General features: G+C 41.2%; 1 protein-coding gene and 1 long non-coding RNA gene across 4 annotated transcripts in view; one reads left to right on the plus strand and one right to left on the minus strand.

The window, feature by feature from the left end:
• Positions 1-866: 866 nt before the first annotated feature.
• Positions 867-24,710, minus strand: part of tecpr1b (tectonin beta-propeller repeat containing 1b) — a 29,425-nt gene continuing 5,581 nt past the window's right edge. The window contains exons 7-26 of one of the 2 annotated variants that reach the window (XM_061699584.1): positions 24,506-24,680; positions 24,301-24,401; positions 24,121-24,222; positions 22,125-22,252; positions 20,863-21,434; positions 18,257-18,360; positions 18,008-18,163; positions 16,114-16,263; positions 14,493-14,650; positions 14,241-14,368; positions 9,394-9,484; positions 9,107-9,203; positions 8,263-8,342; positions 6,611-6,667; positions 6,359-6,533; positions 3,803-3,938; positions 2,264-2,356; positions 2,075-2,181; positions 1,872-1,991; positions 867-1,661 (exon numbers count right to left, since the gene is read on the minus strand). In XM_061699584.1, coding sequence (XP_061555568.1) covers positions 1,524-1,661; positions 1,872-1,991; positions 2,075-2,181; positions 2,264-2,356; positions 3,803-3,938; positions 6,359-6,533; positions 6,611-6,667; positions 8,263-8,342; positions 9,107-9,203; positions 9,394-9,484; positions 14,241-14,368; positions 14,493-14,650; positions 16,114-16,263; positions 18,008-18,163; positions 18,257-18,360; positions 20,863-21,434; positions 22,125-22,252; positions 24,121-24,222; positions 24,301-24,401; positions 24,506-24,680 — 2,868 coding nt within the window. In that variant the 3' untranslated portion in view covers positions 867-1,523. Of the gene's footprint in view, positions 1,662-1,871; positions 1,992-2,074; positions 2,182-2,263; positions 2,357-3,802; positions 3,939-6,358; positions 6,534-6,610; positions 6,668-8,262; positions 8,343-9,106; positions 9,204-9,393; positions 9,488-14,240; positions 14,369-14,492; positions 14,651-16,113; positions 16,264-18,007; positions 18,164-18,256; positions 18,361-20,862; positions 21,435-22,124; positions 22,253-24,120; positions 24,223-24,300; positions 24,402-24,505; positions 24,681-24,710 lie in introns of both variants that reach the window. The other variant, XM_061699583.1, reaches the window with a different exon arrangement.
• LOC133414322 (uncharacterized) lies at positions 14,944-18,265 on the plus strand. Of its 2 annotated transcripts, none has more exons than XR_009769991.1 (3): positions 14,944-15,141; positions 16,137-16,280; positions 18,033-18,265. It is a non-coding gene; the product is annotated as an uncharacterized LOC133414322 (long non-coding RNA). The 2 variants fall into 2 exon arrangements; XR_009769992.1 differs by having other exon boundaries at positions 16,137-16,260.

Genomic DNA, 24,710 nt, shown 5'->3' on the forward strand with positions numbered 1-24,710 from the left:
TTCATTGTTATTGATCAAATTCTATGGAAATGACCCATATAAGCCTCTATTTGGATTATTAGGTATTATATAGTTACACACAACCACAATAATAAACACAAGGCATGTTTGTTATTTTGATTGTAGTTTGCAGTAGTGTGGAACTGCATTCGGTCATTTGAATAAGCTATTTGGGAGGTATTAAAAAAAAAAAAAAAAATACTATACAGTGGGGATTGTATAAAAAAAAAAATATATATATATATCTTAATTTGCACATATACATACTCTGAGTGTTAGGTGCCTAAACTTTGCCGACTTCCAACGTGACATATATCGTTAACATATATCGTACACTAGCATGACAACTAATGTTAATTTACAATATTGATCATACAGTGTGTATATTCAGGTTTTTTTTTTTAATTTTTTTAAATGCACAGTACGAATATTTTTTTCACTCATTTTTATTTCATATTCTACAGTAATGCCCCCAACACAAGATAAACATCCAGTCATGTCGACAACATAAACACCTCTGATACATTTGACGCTAACAGGAAGATCTCATATTTGTATTTATTTATTATTCTTGGAATTATTATTGCAGAATCCAGGAAGATGAGTCCATCTCATCATTTCTCTGTACATATAGTCTCTTCATATCACATTTTTGACTGGGGGGGGGGTACAAAAAAACTAAACGAAAACACAGACAAGCACATGCAGTACAAAAATAATAACATCATGCATCGTAAATGACAAACAGAAAAGAACATTTGGGATGTTTCGGTACTTTAGCCCTTGAACGATCAATGTCGACAGAATATTTTGCATTTGAATTCAAGCCGTTGACAAAACGAAGAAAAAGACGCAAACGTGCACAATAATTTATATTATTCCTTTTTTTTTTTCCGTCAGTCGCTTGTATAAATACAAAAAAACATCACTGAGGCTGTGTTAATCATTCACTCATGTCCCTACTAGACTACTCGTGTGTGACACATGCCTACTAGTTGGACCTACGGTGTTACTCGCGCGGCACAGTAGTTTACCAGTAAGGTTAAAAAGTGGCACTAGTAGTGAGAATTTTTTTTAAAATTTTTTTTTATGACAGTTCTTCTCCCACGGGCCTATTGTTTTACTAGTGTGCTGAATTGCCTTACTAGTGAGGACAAAGAGCATACTAGTAGACGGACCTTAAACTGATAGCAAAAATATGGAATAAATAGTCAAATATGGTGCTTTTTCTGTATGGGTGCAATGCATCATGGGATATATTGCTTTTCTAGTGACCATGAGTTGCTCACTCGCTTTCAAGATGCATAGTGGGATATACTGAGGGCATTATTTCGGGGATACCCTATACTCACTACACATTCCAACCGTACCACAAAATACTACTTTGTGGCGGGGGGGGGGGGGGGGTGATTTTCAACACAGCCTGTGTGATGATAATGTTGGTGAATTATGATCGTTATCAATTATGAACGTTCCCAATGCGGAGCCAGGCACAAACAAGGGGTGTGGTGGAGAGGGCACATTTACACACCCACCGCTGCCCCGTTGACCCGCAGGGGGGGCGGGCCGGGTGCCGGTGGCGGTCCGGTGGCAGGAAGCAGGTGCTTCGTGCGGGGGGCCTCCACAGAGTTGGCCCTCACACTAATGTGCTCCCATCCTCCCTACGGGGAGAGGAAACAAAAACACACGTTAAATGAAATATGGTTTTGTTGAACATTACTGTATTTCAGTCTGCATAATGTTTCATTCTCTCTTCGTCTTATGTGTCAGTTTTACAGTCAAATTCAATCGCTTGAAGCGAAGCACACTTTGCCTCACATTTGGGCACCTGCGCGAGGGCGCGAGTGACAACAGGTGACGACGTGACTCACCCCTATACCGTAGTCCCACGATTGACCTTTAGGCCGCATGGGTCCAACCCCCAGCCTGTGACAAACGGCCCCAGGAGTCTCCGCCGGGAAGCCCGCCATTCCGTCGGCGACCATCCACACCTGAACAAAAGAAATGAATTCAACTCGGCTTCGAACGGGCCCCGAGATGCAACCAAGTACATACGGTAAGGTTGATCAGTGACCTGGTCCAGCGGTCCCGCCGAGACTTTGGTGACGTTGTTGGAGATGAGCTCCCAAGCGGAGCCTTGAGGGTAGCTCGGAGTCAGACCCTGTCTGTACCACAGGTTACCTGGGTTCATCCGGCAAAGAGTTCGGTTTTCCCAAAGGCTTGCAATTCAAAATCTATTGACGTTCGCCTGACGACTACTCACCGTTTTCATCCGCTGCAAACACGGACGTCCGGCCCACAGACAATTGTCTCAAGGTCTGCCGTGAGGGAGCGGGGATGTGGTACCAGCATTCCCCTGCAGCAACGGCAATTAATAATACAGCAACGTTGAGAACAAAATACATCTGTAAGTCATAATATTCCTGTATTTTTATTTTATGGAGGGGGAAAAAAAACTTTTATTGTTTTATCTTCCAATTTCAATTGTTTTTTTTGTTTGTTTTTTTAGGATAGCGCCTTGAGATGCAGCATTTCATTTTCGAGGTGGTCTCAACACAAGCACAGAAAATGATATAAAACACACAGAAACACAGGAGACTCGAGTTGTAATTTGACATGAATGAACAAAGTCTTAATATCACACCAAAAAAAAATGAAAGTCATAATATTCTTGTCGTTTCTTAGAATTTTATGTCACGACGAAAAACACATTTGAAATTGTACTGAAGTTGGAACAGTACTAGACCCCCCCCCCCCCCCCCCCCCGAGATTAAGGTTATAAGGCTACAAGAATAAAGTAAAGCAATAAATAATATAGTTGTTACGAGGGAGAACAATGCAATTTTACCTGGATAAAAAGGACTTTCTTCTCATACAAATATTTGAAATAAAGCTCAGAATTGAACAAGAGCAAACTCATAATATTTGTTTTTTTCCTTCCTGATGTGAAGCCGCTTAAGGGCTTAGCTTATTTCTTTATAGTCTCTTTTATTATGTTTTGATAAGACATAGTATTATTTTTCTTTCCAAATTAAAAAAAAAAAAAAAAATCATACTAATTCTTTGTTGGGAGGGCCAGAATCAAATAATGGTATTTCAATGGAGAACATTTATTTGCTAAACAAGTAAACCGAGTTACGAGCTTGGTCCCGGAACGAATTCAACTTAAGTCAAATGTACCACTGCATTACTGTAATTCCACAAAAAGTTGCAAATGTTTATTTGAGACCTTTTTCTTTTCTTCTACATCCCCACTCAGCTGAACCCCAGCAGATGCGAGGAAGTTCCTGCAAAAGGATCAACCCCAGCAAGGCCGCAAATACCGAAAGACTGACCAGCTAGCAGAGGTGCTAACAGACATTTTTAACACCTCGCTCCAACCGGCATCTGTCCCAGCCTGCCTGAAGACCGACCGCCTCCGTCATCCCCGTACTCAAGAGCTCCACAGTGACAGGTCTGAATGACTATCGGCCGGTAGCGCTGGCAGATAGTCAGAGTGAAGAGTGAAGGTAGAACATCTGAACTGGTGCAAAGATCATCTTTGCATCAATGTGAAAAAGATGAAGGAGATGGTGGTGGTCCAAATCCTTACTGCATTTGCACCTTTGCACACATTCACAACTGCAAATGAGTATTTTTATCTTCATCTCTAAACAAGTGTGATCTCGTGTAAATGTGTGCTGGTATGACAAAGATCCTTGAATTCTTGTATCCTTTAAAACATAACTTTACACTGAAAGTTGGTGCAAGTACAGTATTGTTTAAACACTCATAGAACCTTTACCCGTTTTTTTAGGTTTACCTGCAGGGTTTTGGGGGGACACGGAACCCCTGTAGAAGACAGCCCCATCCTTGGCAATGGCCCACACCTGACTGGCTCCGCCTATGGAGATGGATTTGAAGGGCTGGTCCGTGCCCACATGAAGCCATGAGCTGCCCTGGAACAAGTCACAAAGCTTCAATGTCAAATACAAATTCAAAATAAAGACAATACAGAGAGCATTACCCTGCTTACTCGCAGATGAACCTATTCAGAATTCTTTTTTGGAGGTGGGACTTATTTTTTTTTTTTTTTTTTTTTTGTTATTCACTGGCAGACTCACCAATTTGCTGTTTTGTGTTCAGGCCAAAAAGTCCAGTGTAAGTATTTCTTTAGCGCCATTTTGGTGCCAAGGAACAAAGTTGAAGTGAGTTGGCAAGCTTCAAGTAGTTCTTTGTTGACATCTTGTGGCATTGTAAGACAATTCTAAACGTTTTTGGGGGTGGGATTTCTTTTGAACCTGCCCTCTATTATTCACTGGAAAACAGTCTTGGACTGCACCCTCTCAGGGGTGTGACACAGCCTAACAATGTCTCAGCACTTTTCCTATGTGTAACTCAACGGTCTTATCTGTTTTTTTGTTGTTTTTTCCCCCTAGTTGAGCAAGCTGAGGGTGCACAGATAAAGAAACCCAAGGCCGTAGCAGTGGAAAGTTTACAGCAGTAAGCAACCAAGACTCAGGCCTGAACCTAAATATACCTAATACCTAAAATATGTGCCTGAAGTAGGCCTATCCTAACATATCTGTACTGTCATGATTTTGCACAATTACCATGCACTTTATTCTGGACTTTCAGACTAAACTGGAACTATGACCTCTATTTTATTTCGATGCTACGTTTAATAATTTTCAAGTCTTTAATATTATTTGGCGTACTGTAGAGGCCCCACCTTTTAAAGCCACGCACATTCAAAGTCACAGACACTACAACAAAAGGATCACAATCACGGCCTGGGGGCCAGATACGGCCCAACATCATTTTATGCAGCCCACAAAAACAATTCGTGCATCCTTATATTCTTTGCTATAAATTGCAAATTGTCTTCACTTTTAATAACATGGTGTTACCCCCTTTCAAAATAAACGGAATATAATTGAACTAGCAACTTTGTACTGGCCTCTGATTTGAAAACTGGTTCTCCATCAATTTTTGTGTGCATATGTAATAATATGAAGAGATCATACATTCATATAAGTTCACAGTCATAACTGACCTCCAAGGGGTTAAAACCATAACTACGTGGCCTGCAACAAAAATGAGTGTGACACCCCTGTTACAGTGTAGAATGTGAGGATGGTGTCCTCAAGTGGACAAAAATGATACCTGCACCTCACATGTACAGTATATCTTGTATTGGTATCATGGACGTAACACTTTGCAATAAACTGTACTGTATCAATCTATAGCCATTTATAACCCTTTTAAGGGGAGATGTGAATTACTGTGGCAGGGTTCGGTCCCTATGAAGGGCCGTTAGGGACATTATTCAGGATTAGATCTCACACTTACTATTCAAATGCTTTCACACACACACACACACACACACACACACACACACAAACTACTGAAAGGCTCTCATAAACACAACTCAAACACTCTCATACGCACGAGTGTTGCTCTCATAAGGACTACTCAAACACTCATTAACCCTACTCAAACACTCTCATCAACACGCGAGCACGTCAATAACATTTTCGCAGTCATCGCTGGCATTCACGAGTTCATGACAATCATACTCACACACAACACTGGAGTACTTTTCAGAGGGCAAATTCCAGCCAAATTTCTACTTCTTGAATTTATTCACGATTTCATTTGACATTATATTTTAGTTTCTCAATATGGGGATTTTTTTTTTTATTTGCTATGTACCATAATCATCAAAATAATACATATTTTAAATATGAAATACTTCACTCTGAGTGTGTGCAGTTCATCTCTATGATTTCACTTTTTGAATTGAAATACCTAATTAAAGATTTACACTACTCACGTGTGAGCATAATCGATGTGCGCGTGAGCATGATTGACATGAACTCGGGAATGCCAGTGATGTGTGCGAGAACGTGATTGACGTGCTCGCGTGAATACATTTGAGTCGTGTTAATGAGAGTGTTTGAGTCGTCCTTATGAGAGCAAGACTCATGTGTATGAGTGTTTGAGTAGTGTTAATGAGTGTTTGAGTAGTCCTTATGAGAGCAAGACTCACGCGTATGAGTGCTTGAGTAGTGTTAATGAGAGCAAGACTTGTGCGTATGAGAGTGTTTGAGTAGTCCTTATGAGAGCAAGACTCGTGCGTATGAGAGTGTTTGAGTTGTGACTGTGAGAGCCTTTCAGTAGTTTGTGTGTGTGTGTGTGTGTGTGTGTGTGTGTGTGTGTGTGTGTGTGTGTGAAAGCATTTGAATAGTAAGTGTGAGAGCTAATCCTGAATAATGTCCCTAACGGCCACTCATAGGTCCCTATCCCCTGTAAATAGCGAGGGAACATTGTACAAACGCGCGCACACGCACACACACACAAATAGAGACACTCTCACCGCTGGGTTTTGCGGGGTGACGCCCAACCGACACAGCACGTCCCCCTTGTCACTGAGGGCCCACAGGGGGACCTGCTCTATGCTGCTGTCGGCCAGGCATGGCATCAGAGAGACGTCACTAAGAGGGATGGGTCGGACCGGCTGCCACGGACCTCTCAGTGTGATCTTACACTTCCTGGACACACACACACACACGTCGTCACTGCGTGTCATTTGGAATCTGTAAATGTGCATGGAGCTGGGAAGTGTTACCTTGTCCAACGTCTTCGCCGAACAAAATCCTTCAGGGTTTTGTGGCCATGGAATGTTCTACAAGAAACATAAAGCCATTTAAATCCATTCTCTTGTTCGTCTGACTAAAAGCTTTTTCACACCGCGCTTTGCAACGCAAAGCGTGCTGTCGATTTTCCCATTTATTGTGCATGTGGTGGCGGGGGTCATGGAACGCCATGTCGCAGCGCGGCTAGTTTACAAGCCATCTGACGCAACGCAATGCGTCCTCGAATATAAAAATGGTTTATTTTGGAATAGCGGTGGCGCAGCGTCATCAGAAAGCGCCTCTAATAGTAGAGGGGCTGGGGGAGTGATTTCTGATTACTATTTTGGCGGACTTGTACTGTAAACGGCATGGGGGAAATTGAGGGATTCATAATAAATGTGGTGGTAACACACTAACACGAGCTTTGGGACAACGGAAAAATTATATACCGAAGCGGCTCTGCAGGCAGGTTTCAAACTGCTCCCTGCTCATCCTCATCACCTCCAAATGCTCTTCGTGAAACTGTGGGTAACGAACAGAGGTGGGTAGAGTTGCCAAATATTGGACTCAAGTAAGATTACTGTTACTCTAAAATAATATGACTCAAGTCAATAAAAAGCAGTCCTCCAAAGAATTACTTAAGAGTAAGAACATAGTGAAATTATTGATTTCTTTTTTAAATTACTAACTCAATAAAATGTGAATGTGCAAATTCTGATATCGCTGTGAATGTGTGTGCTTTGGACATACCTGAATAGATGCATGTTTCACAGTTTTTATGACCATAAAATGGAGCTAATATGGAAGGTACGGTATAAAAAAAAAAATAATAATCTCAATAAATATGAAACACAATTCAGACATTCACTGCCATTGACGGTATAACAAATAAATTTGAAAAACGGGAAAAATATAACCACAATAAATATTAAATACAAATTACACTTTTAAAGTGCAAAATAATTAATACATTCACTGCCATTGAAGTCACTGGGAAGGCTGGCAGTGAATTAAAGTTCAACTCAGTTATTTATTGATTTATTTTTTACTGTCAGTATATGGTGGGAACATCATTTGCTTTGAACTTCTTGATGCAACTGAGGTTTAGTTTTATTGACGATCGCTGTTCCTGCTGTGCATCTCTTGGCTTTTGAGGGCCACTGTGATACAGGCTATGAAATACACACGCGCAGTCACAAAAAAAAAAGTTGAAGTTAAGATAGAATGTTGTTGTTATAACTTGTTTTTCACAGAATTTGAAGAATATATGCCGGAGAGTATTGTTATATTGCCTTTTTGTATGCATTTATACAGCGTTTGTGCACCAATATTTAGTCTTTTGAGAGATATAAGTGCCGCGAGTTCGATGCTAATTTTCGTTATTTCATCAATGGTGTTTTTCATTCATTGTGTTAGCTTTGAGCTAGCGATTTTTGTGAATAAAAACAAAGACAGAAACAAAGTCTGTGAGGGGTTTGAACATTCAACAGGTGTAATTCTTTTGTTATGTGCGTTTAATTTTGTAACAGCAAACGTCTGGATCTGCACCGTAATCAACATCAGTGATTTAATCTTGACGTAGCCCAGCTAATTTGCTAACTAATGGGATGTACTTCCTGAGATCGATGCAATAATTGCTACATACACGGGAAAGTCGGCAGCGTACTGCCATCCATCCTTGTCCGTCCCTCCGGGAACACTGTGGTCCAAAGCCCACTCGGACACCTGGAACACAGGGAAGTGGTATAGCTATTGAAATGTGGGTGACTGATGAACATTTTCAAAGCATAAAATGTCACAATTTCAAAGGCAATAACCGTCTTCACGAGTTCATGTCAATCACGGTCATAACTATAGACGATTTCACATTCACAAGCTACTTGTAGCTAGGGCAGAGTTTATGGGGCTCAATCCAAACTGCCCAAAGACCACTGAATAAAATGGACACTTGTTGCTAGGCAGAGTTTATAGGACTTAATTCTAACTTCCCCATAGGTCAATGGGAAAAATGGACTTCTTGTTGCTAGGCAGAGATTATAGGTCTTAATTTGAACTGCCCCACAGGCCAATGAAAGAAGTGACCTCTTGTTGCTAGGCAGTGTTCACAGGGCTAAATCCTGGCGCATGGGCCAATTAAAGAAAACTGGCCACTTGCTGCGAGGCAGAGTTCCCAAGACCTAATCATAATTTTCCCCATTGGCTAATGGGGGAAAATCTTTTTTTATAGAGTTTATCAAGTTCAATAATAATTGCCCGTAAACCAATGAAAAACATTGTGACTTGTTGCTAGGACTCAATCATAACATGTCGTAGTTTAATCAAAATTAAATTGTTGCTACAAAGAGTTCAAAATCATAACTGTCCAATAGGGAGAAAAATACCAACCAGACCAAGACAGTAAGTTTCTGCCTTACTCTGTCTGTCAGTCAACTGAATTACTGCTCTGTATTAAATAAAAACATTGACACGAATATAGAATCCCCGCTTACCCATGCCCACTGAGGGGAAGGTGGCTCCGTGTTGCCTTTGGTGCTCTCCTTCAGTCCGCTCTCGTCACTCCACATGGGGCGGTCGGTGGGAAGCCCTCTGTCAGAAAAACACACGCACGCACGCACGCACACACACTTTACATACAGTCATGGGTAAAAACATTGGGCCCCTAACTGTAAAAAAGACTGTCTTACCTAAAATCTGAAAATGATTTCTATTTACTAAACCCTGGGGGTGCCAATGTTTTTGAGCATGACTGTATTTGTTTATTCCGCCATTGTCCTACCTGTCTGTGTAGCCGGTCATGGGGTTCCATCTTTGATTCTCATACACGTGCACACTCCTGACATCAGTCTGCTGGTGCACATGACCGGCATCTTCTGCCACCAGAGTTAAAAAAAAAAAAAAAAAAAAAAAAAATTTAAAACAAAAAAACAATTTTCAATGCCGCAAACATTTTATTACACAAAAAAACTACTAATTACTAATCTTGTTCAGGGGTGGGCAAAATTTTGTGCTCAAGGGGCACATTTAAGAATTTAAGGATTTTTAATTGTCAATACTCTTTATATCCCTAACATATAGAAAAATGCAATTTCTGTCTAGGTTTAAATGAAACTATATAAAAATAGAAAAATAGAATACGCTATGTACATAGTGCAGTAGTTATCTATTGTATATGCTATTTAGATGTAGAGTGGGGTGCAATATGAAGATTTGATTGACAATTCCATTTTTAAAAACGGACAAATAGGCCAGCTCATTTGTAGGTGAGGTACTACGCACTTGCGTCACCGATGTGTGGGAAGTAGGATGTGAAAGTGAAGGTATTCGGTTGAAGAAGCGGGAACACAGCGGTTGCAAGATGCGACGCAGAATTGAGAAGAGAGAAAAAAAAAAAAAGACAAAATGGCGAAAGTGCGGGAGTATTTCATAGTGAATTGCTCTCTCCCCCCCAAAGACGCTGCGTCGTGGGACCCAAGAGACAAAGGTGAATTTAACATAGCGCAACTCAGCGAGATTAACGTTAGTCTATTTTACTAACGTTGGCGCTGCGCACCGTCTCTGTTAATTATGATTACCCTTGTGTTAGTGTGCATGGTTGTTTGTCTATATGTGCCCTGCGATTGGCTGACGATCAGTTGAGGGTGTACCCTGCCTCTTGTGTTTCTGGGGGGATTTGACATGGCTTTCACTTTGCATGGTAGGGTTTTAACTCGCATCAATAAAGACGAGTGAGCCCGTTCCAGAAGCAGCAATGTAAGCCCAAGCCATGACATTACCTCCACCATGCTTCACAGATGAGCTTGTGTGTTTTGGATCATAAGCAGATCCTGTCTTTCTCCATACTTTGGCCTTTCCATCCCTTTGGTAGAGGTTAATCTTGGTCTCATCAGTCCAGAAAACTTTGTTCCAAAACCTATGTGGCTCATCTCTGTACGTCTGTACAAAATCTGGCCTTGCAGATTCTTTTTGCTGATGAGTGGTTTGCATCTTGTGGTATGGCCTCTATATTTCTTCTCTCGAAGTCTTCTTCGAACGGTGGATTGTGATACCTTCACCCTTGCCCTGTCAAGCTTGGCAAACCATTTTGTTTGGCAATTTAAAGAATAATGCATCTAAACTAATCAGGAGACACTTCTTTATGGAACAAGACAATGACCCAAAACACACTGCCAACACAACAAAGAACTTCATCAGGGGGGAAAAAAATGGAAGGTCTTAGACTGGCCAAGTCAATACCTTACCCAACGACCCAACGGGGCTGACACATGAAATCCTGCATGGAGTTTGCTAAAAAAAAAAAACACCTGAAGGACTCCAAGATGGTGAGAAATAAGATTCTCTGGTCTGATGAGACCAAGATAGAACTTGTTGGCCTTAATTCTAAGCGGTATGTGTGGAGAAAACCAGGCACTGCTCGTCACCTGTCCAATACAGTCCCAACAGTGAAGCATGGTGGTGGCAGCATCATGCTGTGGGGATGTTTTTCAGATGCAGGGACAGGACGACTGGTTGCAATCGAAGGAAAGATGAATGCGGCCAAGTACAGGGATATCCTGGACGAAAACCTTCCCCAGAGAATCTCAGACTCGCCCGAAGGTTCACCTTGAAACAAGACATTGACACAGCTAAAATAACAAAGCCCGATGACAGCTGGGATAGGCTCCAGCACGCCCCGCGACCCTAGTGAGGAGAAGCAGCTCAGAAAATGGATGGATGGATTGCTTCGGAACAACTCCGTGACTGTTCTTGAATGGCCCAGCCAGAGCCCTGACTTAAACCCTATATATATATATATATATATATATATATATATATATATATAATATACTTTTAACCTGCTCACATTCTGAAGTGACATGTGCAGTGACGTCCTAATTAATTTCCAGTTCAGACGCGGCGTCCTATGTGGACGTGTATTATTTTATATTTATCTCTCTAAACGTATTAATTGGCCTTTTATTTTGTTGCTCAAAGTCAGTTACTCTCCACAAAAATGCAGTTCCAGCCAAATCTATGTGACAAGTGTACTGAATCACCAAATCACTAATATCGATGTTTTGTGACTGCATGTAACGATAGCTTAGCAATTAGCATGGCTTTGACATCGTCTTCGCCTATCCACTCCTCGTCCTCCCTTTGTTACATTTGTAAGAAGCATGGTAAGAAGTAACACACACTGAACACTGAATTGACTTTCTGGCCAAGTCAAATCACTGGAGCTTAACCCAATAGAGCATGCATTTTACTTCCTGAAGCATGGTAAGACGTGTCAGTGTCTTACAATGCGTTGACACCGGAAGCAAAGAGAACTTTCGGCTCCGCGGCTTACCAGCCGGATAACATAAGAAAATACTGTGCACCAAGCAGCTGTTCAATGTGCACCAGCCGGTAATGTGGTTTTGATTTTTATCCCCCCCAATATCGGAACAATCAGTGGCGGTAACGAGGCAACGTTCATCGATATCCTATTAGAATATGGACAGTTCTGTAACATTTGACAGCAATAACAAATATTGAAGCCATAATTTATTAACGATTACAACTATAGAGGAATGATTACTTCATAATGTACACCATATTAATGTTCTTGACATTTTAAAAATATGGAAATTCAGACAAATTGTTCTGGAAGTGAATTTCTACAGGTTGGCAGCTCTGCAGTCATAGACAAATGTAATTTTACTAATAGTTGGTATAGTCTTATAATTCATAATTGGCGGTTTTGATTTATTTTTATATTTTAATTAATGTAAAGCGCTTTATTTAGCCATTTTTTTCTATGAAAAGTCCTTACAAATTCAGTTTGATTGATAATTTCTTCCGTTGCCCTGGCTTTCGGTTTTCGACCTTGTGCTCGTCGTTTTCGGTCAAGAATTTTCGTTTTTGTACATCATTAATTTTTATTTCCAATAAATAAATAATTATTGAATTTGACGAATGAATGGAGGAATAAATATGATTCTATACATTTTATTAGACTTTACACCGATTTTATCAGCCTGATCGGTATCGGCCGATAATTAGATATTATGCTGATTGGCTGATCGGCTTTAATGTCATAATTCACCGATCCGATCAATGACGTCATTGATCGACTCTGCAAAAGACATTTACTCCGCGTCGCCATCATGCACATTATGTTTGAATCCAAAAGGTAGTTTATTTTTAGCCTTGTCGCGTGTGTTTTGACGTAGTACTGAAAATATCTCACTGACTATAAAGTTATTTTAAAAAAATATATATGTCAGCGCTATAGGACAGACAACACGTCTGAGCCAGTCCCCGGATCAGACTACAAGACAAATTTGCTCTTTCACGATTGGGCTATGTCAGACTACTCAAATAAAACCTTGTATTCCGATACCACCGCATCCCGTTTTTTACGATCATTGGGCTTCATCTTGTCAACTCAAATGCGACCGGATACACTCGTTACCGTGGTGACGACAACAAGAGTGGATTGAGCCGACAAAATGGGGAAAAAACGTGTGTTGGTGGTCACCGGTGCTCAGGACAGGAGAGGACGTTTGTTTAAGGCTTGCTTGAGGTATGTTCACATACTTTTAATACGATACGGCTCGCAAGCAGGCAACAAAAACGTTATGTAGCCTAGCAAGCGATTGCTAGCACTAATGGTTGTACGTAAACATTGCGCCGTTCTGTCGAATCATGGTCTAAAGTTTCGGTGTGGGTGAAGTAATTTAATTACAATAAAGTAATTTAATTCCAGTAAGTTAGCACCCATTATTTCTGTGATGTTGTAATGTTGGTTTGACCTGACTGATTAGAATACACAATCTGACGAGAGCAGTGATTTCCAACCTTTATGGAGCCAAGGAACATATTTTATAATTGAAAAATCTCACGGCACACCAACAAACAAAAATGTCACAAAAAGTGGATACATTAATTACTGTATTTACTTCCTGCCATCTAACAGAAGACCAATAATTTGCTCTGTCTGTCACTACGCCTCACTGGCATAAATAGATGAACAAAGATACATTATTTATTGTAAATAGAATTTTTTGAGCAATTAAGTACACAAGTAGACACAGTAAACAAACAGGTCATTTAAATAGGACACATTGATCCATCTTGTGATCGGATCGGTGATCCGTTTTTGTTTTTTTAAACTCTTTGATCTGTGATCAGCCCCAAAAATCCTGATTGTGTAAAGCCTACATTTGATCATAATTAATTAAATCATTATCAAATTAGATTTTACTCAATTAAATGTACGTGTAAAATAGTTTCGTTTACTATTCAGTTCCTAAACAAAATTTTACAAAATTACATGCACATGTAATATTGTTTATTTTACTAAAAGTGTTTAATTCTCTCCATTAGCCAAATATTGAATAAACTAAATGAGTGAAATAAACAAATGAATAAATATATTTTAATGAACCAATTTTGGGGGAGGGGCTCAATTAATTTCACAAAAATTACAGGACTATTGATAACGTAAATGCTCAGTGGAACAGATTAAAGAATAAAGCAGCCGTAATTTGCCCACCACTGTCCGTGCACTGACATCGATATACAGTATGATTATAAACGAATGATAAAAGGCACCATGACACTACAAGTGCACAATCCGATGAGATGTTTTTGCGTTTTTACCCGGGTTGGCCTGTCGCCCAGAGCACCCACTGTACACCCAGGCCGTGCCATCCCACCCGATGCCCCACACCAGCCCCAGACTGTTAGACTCTACACAGCGCAGGTGGCCCGGGACCTGACGCCAGAACCTACAGTGCCACACAGTAGAAGCAGCGAGAGTTAGCGTGTTAGCGTGTGAGCGTAAGGAAGAAACACATTAGTATGTTAGCATCATTCAAGCAGAATTAAAGACAGCGATGGTGTCAGTCTTACATGAGGTCACATGACAGCGTTTGCGTGGCCGCCTCCAGGGAAAAGGATGGCTCATGGACATAAATGTCCCCTTTGGTCGTTGTGGACCACAGAGCCTGTCTGGACGGGAGCGCTGTAATCCCCCGACAGTTGCAGCAACCGTCAGACAACAACCTCAACTAGACAACAGAAACAACACATCAGTATGACATTCAATCAACGCTACAGCCACAAACCAATGAGCGGTGATTCGGATTCGCTCGAGAGTCCGCTTGAAAAAACGACTCCAGAGTCATAGTTTTCATATTCGACTCAAAACAAATCAAAGAACAACACAGTACTTAATTTAATCTGACAAGAGCTGCAATGCTGCATTTTACCTCCGTTGTTCAAGGCCGCTGCCATTTTGACTAACTGCACATGCGCACTTCGACAGGAGCTACTGGAGCAGATCACATGGCTCATAGGGCCACAGAACGAGGCGTCTGATGGCCGTGCCTAAGGAGCTGCGTGGATGTTTGTGGCAGGCGAAATTGAATGACGTTATGCAAGATTGATTCACCACATCTTGGCAGATGATTGACGAGAGAAGCAGAAGCAGATGTTTCCAGCCAGCCAGCGTGCATTTACGCGTTTTATGGAACTGAGACCACCGCGGGATATGGTTAAAGTAAGCCATTTTAAACTAAGAGAAGCATTTTGGCAACTGTTTTTTCCACAGAGAAAAGAAGTTGCTAAAACACGCCAACCAAAACACGTCAGCTGTCTTTTCCGGTGTTGTGACAACATTTGCGACCAGTACTTAACCAGGGAGCTATAGATAGTTATCAAATAATTTTTCATTTGTTCAACACTGACATGTCTTTATTTCACAAAAGTACAAGGAGTGACAATTCGATTGTGATTCGCTAATGTCTATGCGAATAGTGAATGAGGATTTAAACGGCGAGTCCGACCCCTATTAACCACATTGTAAATGTATTTGAACACAAAAAACAAATTGCAAGCATCGAACATATAGAAAATGCTGTACATATTTTAGTGTCTGTGTATGTGCATGTCCTATTCAGAGGTGGGGCCTAGCGGGGTGGCATGTGACTCTCAAGAGCGTGAGCTGTGGCTGACAGCAGTTCCTGCAGGAATGTCCTCATTGTGTTTGTGTGATGTATTGTTCTCCCGAATTCAATAAACAGCTGAAAAGGGTATCAGTAACTGTGGGTCTCCTTTCCCCACATTCGATGGCATTAAACTAAGGATACTGTAAAAACTCATCAAATCGCAACATCCCAGAGGTGCAAACTATGAACCATGATTAATCGTCCTGTCTCCTATCATAGTATTGCTATGGTGCCAACCTATTGGCAAGGAACTATGTTGAAGCGACTTGAAGTGCTTTGCCACCGTCAGATTTTTTTAGCGAACCTATCCTTCATTAATGGCTGAACAACTATAATAGTATTGCTTTGGTGGTATTTTGTGGTGCCAAAGAAATATGTTGAAGTGAGTTAAGGAGCTCCATGTAGTGCTTCGCCACCTTCTTTTTGGGAGGGTGGCGATCACTCGCGGATTTTTGCTATTTGCGGCAGGGCTCGGTCCCTATCCCCGTGGAATAACGTGGGAGAACTGTAGTTTGAACGCTTACCCAGTCATTCATGTCCTTTTCAGTTTGGGCTGCCAGGACCAGGGGACTCCTCAGTCTGGTCCTGTGGGCTGTGTACACGGCAAAGGCATAGTGGCAGTCCCGCAACACCGGAACCAGCGCTGTCACTTCATTGATGGAGATGTGAAGGTACTGGAGATAAGGCAAAGGTGGGGAGCATTAACTCGGGAGTCTGGGACTAAAGTCTTGGGACATCTGTTAATCAGTTAGTTAGGAGTCTTAAACTCATTTTCATTGCGGGCCACATCGTAGTTACGGTATCCCTCAGAAGGCCGTTATGACTGAAAACCAAATAAATCACCTTATCATATTATTATGCATGCACAATTACCACTGCATTTCATTGGTGCCTTGAGATATGACTTTAATTTGTTTCATGACCACGTTCATAACTCAAAACCCCATTGAAATGCCATTAATCTGTTCCAGCTTCACAAAAAAAGTCTAATGCATTTTTTGTTTATAAGAAAAAATGCACTCTATATCATTGTAGTTTTAGAAAACATCCAGTAATGACAATTCAAAGAGAATGTAAATAAAGAGTTTCGTCCCATTTTTTGCTTCAATTCAGCGAACATTGTGCTACTCTTTGTGTGCACCTTGTCCACCGGCCCTCCCAGTTAACATGGAATCTAAATCAGTCAATGGCAGTGTAAGAGTTAATCTAGTCAAATGTAGAATATGTTTATGTTTAAGTTAAGCAGTGATTATTTTGCAATTAAAATATATACATTTATTGGTTTTATTGAAGTTATTTTTCAGTAGTTTCTAATAACAAAATTTATTTTATTCAATCGTAGTACATTCTTATTGTTAGTTACTTTATGTAACCCATTGGTTATTATTTTTTCATAAAATCCTGTTGTTGATTAATTTTTTAATTTTTGATTTCATTAAATTTCATTTCATTAAAGATTAAAAAAAATAATAATAACATTTTTTTTTTTTTTTAAAAGCGTACCCGATGGAAGCTCTAATAAGCGCGGTTTTGTGAAAATTGTGCACACCAATTCACAAATTGTGCACACAAATTCACTTCAAACATCCAACATGGTGTCCGCAAGTGCCATGCCACACCATTTAAAAGCAATACTGTTATGAAAAATAATAATAAAAACAATTTAAAAAACAACTTTCCTGAAACGGCACTTTACATTTTGGGGTGTTTAATTTTGGCCAGGAATATTTTCTATTAGTTTTTCTACAGTTTTGTATGGAAATGCAATGAAATAAATGTTTCCAGAGTTCATATTCCTGTGTTCAATTTCCCACTAAAATCCATTTTAATTAAACCATGTTGCTTTTTAGAACAAATATTTGTATACACTTAAAATGCAATTAATCAAGATTAACTAATTACAAAGCCTCTAATTGATGAGATAATTTTTCTTTTAATCGAGTCCCACCCCTAAGGTTTTTCTCTCAACACATTTCTTGCGACCCTCTTGACTATTTGCAACAAAATGTTTGATGGTTCTGTGATCAGATTAAAATGAAATTTGCCTCATTTCTTTGCTTTTTTTGTTCTGGCCTCCAACTTGAGCCAGGCCCACCTCCACCGGACCTGATGCCTGCCTCAAGCTGGGCCACATGAACAGCATTCTCCTCTTTAAGCGCACTCGTTCTGAAAAAGAATTGACTAAAATCATTGTCTGTTTCACTTCATTTTAAACTATTACCAACTTCAAAGGCTAATCCCAACTGTGACAGGAGTGAAAAACATGATGCAGTTATATTTTATTTTGACTTTAATCAAATCGATATTTGAACACTTGTCCGTGAATAAATGGATTGCATTGCTATATAAATGTGAATGAAGCGAAGTAGCATGTACATTGCGCAAATTAAATGAGTCAAAACAATTTTAAAACACTACCTTCTTCTCATCATATTGCGTGTAGTAAACGAAGAAGATGCTGTCCTTCCTCCCATCAGACTTGGTGGACTGTTCCAAAGCCACGGCCACGTCCACCCAGCGCTGCGGCTTCCAGTCTCTCCACCAACGTAGAGTGCCTTTACGCACCCAGATGGACTGTTAAAGGAATACAACACAAATGCATTGTACTATAACGGTACACTGATGAAGAAACAAAAAAAAAACAAAAAAAAAGAAAACTCGTCATACGTTGCTTCTTTCCAGAGGTTTCTTGCAGATCTCCTCTCTGTTCTGCTGTTCGTTCCAGGCTGAAGACTGCACGGGGGTTAGTGACAAAGAGCTGACCAGTGGGCCTGACACACACACGCACGCACGCACGCACGCATGCACGCACACACACACACACACACAGTGAGTCAGATGCACAACCACAAAGATGGCACAGTGCAAATGAGTACATGCTACAGAACAGACGCACAACATACAAAAATGGACATGAATATATAAAATGCGAGTTCATGATCAAATGGTTCATGTTTTGAGGCTCACAGGTTTTCAAAGTCACTTGTTTTGGTCAACTATAAATAACAACAACAAACAAACAAAAAACATTTTCCAGGGTCCAACATTAACGGGCCACCTGTGTCGGGCCACCACCTTCAGATGGACGATGGCCCGCTCGGGCCTGTACAAATATATGTCATATACATACATATGTTCTGTCGCTGAATCTTCATTCCTCTCCTTTCCAGTGCATGCCTCCACCTTTTTAAATGTTCCTCCACCTGCTCCCTGCTTTCGCTGCAGATCACAATGTCATCTGCAAACATCATGGTCCAGCGGTGACTCCAGTCTAACCTCATCTGTCAGCCTATCCATCATGACTGCAAACAGGAAGGGGCTCAGGGCTGATCCCTGATGCAGTCCCACCTCTACCTTAAATTTCTCTGCCACACCTACAGCACACCTCACCACTGTTCTGCTCCCCTCATACATATCCTGTACTATTCTAACATAGTGTACTTCTCTGGCACTCCAGACCTCCGCATGCAGTACCACAGTTCCTCTCCTTCTGACCTTCTCTGTACTTTTCCATCAACATCCTCAAGGCAAATAATGCATCTGTGGTACTCTTTCTCGGCATGAAACCATACTGTTGCTCGCAAATACTCACTTCTGTCCTGAGTCTAGCCTCCACTACTCTTTCCCATGACTTCATTGTGTGGCTCATCAACTCTATTCCTCTATAGTTCCCACAGCTCTGCACATCACACTAAAAATGCGCACTTTTCTCTTTTCCTCCATTCCTCAGGCATTTTCTTACCCAATAGAATTCTGTTAAACAAGCTGGTCAAAAACTCCACAGCCACCTCTCCTAGATGCTTCATACCTTTACAGGTAAGTAATCAGGACCAACTACCTTTGCATTTTCATCCGCTTTACTTCCTTTCTGACTTCCCCTGACTAATCATTTCTACTTCCTTGTCGACCACACTTGCCTCTTCTACTCTTCCTTTGCTCTCATTTTCCTCATTCATCAACTCCTCAAAGTATTCTTTCCATTTATCCAGCACACTCCTGGCACCAGTCAACACATTTCCATCTCTATCCTTAATCACCCTAACCTGCTGCACATCCTTCCCATCTCTATCCCTGTCTAGCCAATCTGTATCGATCATTTTCTCCTTCTTTGTGTCCAACCTGGCATACACAATGATATGCCTCGCTTGGCCTTTGCCACCTCTACCTTCACACTGGTCTCAGCTTCTACCACATGGTTCTCTGCTGTGCCTTTGTCTTCTTAATCTTCCTCACCACCACCAGAGTCATCATACACACCACCATCCTTTGCTGTCTAGCCACGCTCTCCCCAACAGTCAGTAACCTCCTTCAGATTATATCATCTGCACAAGATGTAATCCACCTGTGTGCTTCTATCTCCACTCTTGCATGTCACCCTATGTTCCTGGCTCTTCTGGAAGAAGGTGTTCACTACAGCCATTTTGTGCTTCTAGCTCCGCTCTTGCAGGTCACCCTATGTACCTGCCTCTTCTGGAAGAATGTTTTCACTACAGCCATTTCCATCCTTTTTGCAAAGTCTACCACCATCTGTCCCTCCAAGTTCCTTTCCTGGAGGCCAAACTTACCCATCACCTGTTTCCTTCACCAACATGTCCATGACAATCTGCATCAATCACAACTCTCTATTTGTCTGGGATGCTCAGAACTACTTCGTCTAGCTCCTTCCAGAATTTCTCTTTCACCTCTAGGTCACATGCTACCTGTGCCACGAATCACATTATACAGAACACCCTCAATTTCAAGTTTCAGCATCATCACTCGATCTGAAAAGTCACTGAAGTGGTGCCTCGAGATCCAAGTTGAATTTGTTCCATGACCATGCTAGTAACGCAAAACACTAATACATCAAATCATCTTTCCCCATTGAAATGAAGGGAAATGCCATTAATCCATTCCAGCCTCCACAAAAGCCCGGCAAAATTGGTTGTAATGTATTTTTAAAATAAGAAAAGTATCACTCTATCATATTGTGCTATATAAAAAAATTCAGAAATTACCTCATTAAATATGAATGTAAAGAAATTAAATTGTTTTGGAAACATGTTTTGCTTTAATTTCAATGGACAGTGCTGCTCTTCAGGTGTGCTTTGGCCACCTGGAGGCAGTATAATACAGACACAAATGAAGGAGACGGTCACAATTGCTCAGTGAGCCACAGTGATATTAGCTATTAGTAGCTCACTTAGAACTCACATTCTGGTGCGCCACAAAGCAAAAGAAAAAAAACAAAAAAACAGACGACAGCTCGTAACTTGAAAAACTCGACCATGTACCTGTAGCGCTGAGCCAGCTGACTTGGGAGGCAGCATCCACATTGCAGCCCCCTCCTGTGATCCAAGCCCACACGGGACCGTCTTCCTCCCCGACACCTTCCAGACCCAGTCTATAGGGGGCGCGACCATTGCATGAGCGAGGCTCTCCTGCTGCTTGCATACTTTGAGACGCCTCTGCGCCTTCCAGATCCACGTTGCTCCAAGGGGTGCCGGGTCCAGAGGCCTCAGGGCTCAGGAGGATCTGTGCTGGGGAGAACTGCCTCTCCTCCTCAAGTAGCACACTCGAATGTTGGTTTATGGAGGTTCTGTCGCGGTCCGACACGAGACTGTTGATGAAGCTGTCACTTGAAGGGATGAAGGTTTTGGGTGCTGCGGTGGCATCTTGTGTCTCTATAGGGCGTACAGGGGATCCTCCTAACGGGACCACTGAGGGGGCTGCCGCCTGCAGGACTGGGGTGTCACTTGTGCCGTTTGCCAGCTCTGTCGGGCCTAATTCTGAATCAGACTCAGTGCAGCTCACTGCTGTGACTTGGGAGGTTTCTTTCAGCTGGCTACTAAACTCACTGCCGTCCCTTAAAGAACAAAATATAAGCGTACACTACTGACTAAGAGGTTGGGAGGGGGCACCAAACACTACTCAATGTACAGGTACAAAAACAATATTTGCAGAACAGCAGAATGTTTTTTTTTTTTTTTTTACTGCTCAAGGCACACTTATAAACAGAGTTCATAGGGATGAATAAATACACAGAAAACAACAAAATCTGTTGCTAGGCAGAGTTCATAAGGCCCAATTCTAACTTCCCAATAGGCCAATGAAAAAATGGCCAACTGTGAATAGGAAGTTCATAGGGCTCAGTCGGTATAGGCCATCAACTGATGAAAAATAAAAAGGCTAATTCTTGCTCTGCAGAATTTCTCGGGCTCTTCATTGGGCAAAGAAAAATTAGTTACGAGCGCAATCATAACGGCCCACGGGTCAATAGAAATTTTGGTCAGGCAGAACTTAACGGGATCGATCATAACTGCTCCACGGGCCAATGGAAAAAAAGTTGCCACTTGAGTTCATAGGGCTCAGTCCTAACTGCCCCACATAGGTCATGAAAACAAATTGGCCATGCTACGAGGCAGTGTTCACAGGGCTCAATAACTTTGATAATCAACTTTGATCACCTATCAACTTGGATCAAAATAACTGATAAAACAATTATTGTGATTATGAATAATATATTATGCTAAATGTCTCAAATATGCATGCAGACCTGGGTGGGGAATTCTCTTTACTGTTGCCCCACACAGCGGAAACAGGGATCCAACCGTTCCCACTTGGTTCGGATGGAGTCACCCCTGTTCGGAAATATAGACCGCGGTCCTCACCAACAGCCCAAACCTGAAATCAAAACAGTAGAAAATTGTTCCATTTAGTCCTACCCACGTTTCCAACCTGTTCAGCAGTATATTACGATATACCGTATCAAAAGCCGCACTAAGGTCCAACGAGACCAGAATGGAGACCTTTCCAGAGTAAGTATTAAACCTTATATCATTTAGCAGTTTGATATGAGCAGATTCTGTACGGTGATGAGTTCGGAACCCAGATTGAATTTGGTCAAAAAAGTCCATTTAAGTTCAAGAAAATGCTTAATTGATTAAAAAATAACAATCTTGGCTATGAAAGGGAGATTTGAGATGGGTCTATAGCTTGCTAACATGGAAGCGTCCAGCGCTCTATTTTTTTTTTTTTTTTTTTTTTAGCAGAGGCGTAATGGCAGCTACTTGAAGAGCTTTAGGAAACTCGCCTGACTTGATTATTTGCTGGAAATCAGATCGCAAAGCCTTTCCAATAGCTCGCCTCGAGATTGTCTTAGTTTTAATAGGAGCGACAGCATTCATGACATTTGAGATTTTACAGATGAACTTATCCAAAAGTTCATCAACTGTCTCAGCATCCACAGTTTGTGGCACAGCAATGGCCTCCGTAAACTTAGTAGCGGGTGCTCTCCTTTATGTACCTTTTCTTAATAGACATAGAGGTCTGAACTTTTGGAAGAATCTGTAATTCAAAGAATACACTAAAATGGTCTGCAATAGCTAAATCCTTAATGTCAATTGTTAGAATTTCAACATCCTTAGAGATGACCAGATCTAAGATGTGACCTTGAGTGTGGGTTGGACTCTTAATATATTGAGAGAGGTCAAATGTGTCGAGTATAGCAGAGAGTTCTTTAGATTTTTTCTCCATGTTATTGTCAACATGAATTTTAAAGTCTCCCGTTATGACAAAATAGTTGTAGTCAGTACAAAATTACTGACAGAAGTTCTGAAAAGTCCTCCATAAATTTTCTATTTTATCATGGAGGCCTATAAATGAGGCAGAAGTCTTATTCCTAAAAAGCACATTTAATATTAATTGTAAGTCACTGTAACATTATGCACTGTTTGAACATCAACACCGCTAAAATATAGGAAAATGACAAAACTCAACTTAAATGGTGATTCAATTAAAATGTACAGTGGACTCGCACCGACTGTGAATAGCTCCCTTATAATTGCATGGGGGAAAAATATTTTTCGAAAAAAAAAACACGAACAAAAATGGTGATCGTGAATAATAGGAGGCAGGTTCCCTCAAAAAAAAAAAAAAATCCACAAAAAAATAGCATTCACTAAGCAGCTGTTCAATGTGGGCGCCCCGGTCATGTCCGACGCTGGATTTTTTTCACCCCAATATCCGGAACAATCAGTGTTACGGCCAAAACGACTCAACGTTCAACGATTTAACGAACAAAATACGGAAATTCCGTAACAGTTAACAGCCCTGACACACTATTGTTTTTTTTCCACCTTTGCCATCTATACGGGTGTATATCCATATGAGCATTCAAGCATTCTAAATTGCACAGTAACTTATCCACGTATACGTACCGTATGCATTTACGCACATTGACAAAATTGTTGTTACCCCTCTGTTAATGAAAGAAAAACTTGAATCGAACAAAGTAATAATAAATACAAATGTAATAAAAATTCACCAATAATAACCTGACATTGCTTTTGAATCATGGTTCAACAGAATTTATTTTAAAAACACACCCAGACAGAAATTATGGTACCCTTAACAAATTGATTTTGTTAACTTTCAATGAGACTTTTAACAGTAAGGAAACAGTAAGAGTATTTGTACTTTGTCACATGCTGCCATTGGAAAAGAGATAAACGAATTAAGTCAACGCTGTGATGACATGATAAACATGTAACCTGGTCGTTGAGTCCCACGTCGAGCATCATCATCTCACCAACGATGCTGATCCATCCTGAGCCGCAGGGATTGTGGGAATTGACACCTCGCCTGAACCACACCTGTGGATGGAAGCCCACGCGGACGTTGAGAGGTTTAACCCCAAGTTGCACTGATGACATCTTCACCATGTGACTCACTTTGTAGTCCTTTGTGATCACCCACACAACGCTGACCCCGACTGACACGTGAAGGGTTTCCACCTCTTTCGCGGGTGATTCCAACTCCACCCACAACGTGCCTGGTGGAGGACCAGAATGAGGCTTTTAAAAAAAAAACAAAAAAAACAAAAGAAACAACAAAAACAATCACAAAGAGGCAAGAGGTACAGTGGAGACCACTGACCAGTAGGGCTGTCCAGGCTGAGGCCCGTGCGGACCAGCAGGTTCCCATCCCACAGAACAGCCCACAGCAGGTCTCTCGGTCCCAGCGATAACTGGGCCACCTCCTTTGGCACCTCTACCTCATCCCAGCTGGAGCCCTCTGGGACCCGAGGGTGGATGCCCTCCCTGAACCACACCTGAAAAGAAAATGACCAGCACATGACTAA

Source organism: Phycodurus eques, chromosome 16, assembly GCF_024500275.1.
Source record: "Phycodurus eques isolate BA_2022a chromosome 16, UOR_Pequ_1.1, whole genome shotgun sequence".
Classification (NCBI taxonomy): domain Eukaryota; kingdom Metazoa; phylum Chordata; class Actinopteri; order Syngnathiformes; family Syngnathidae; genus Phycodurus; species Phycodurus eques.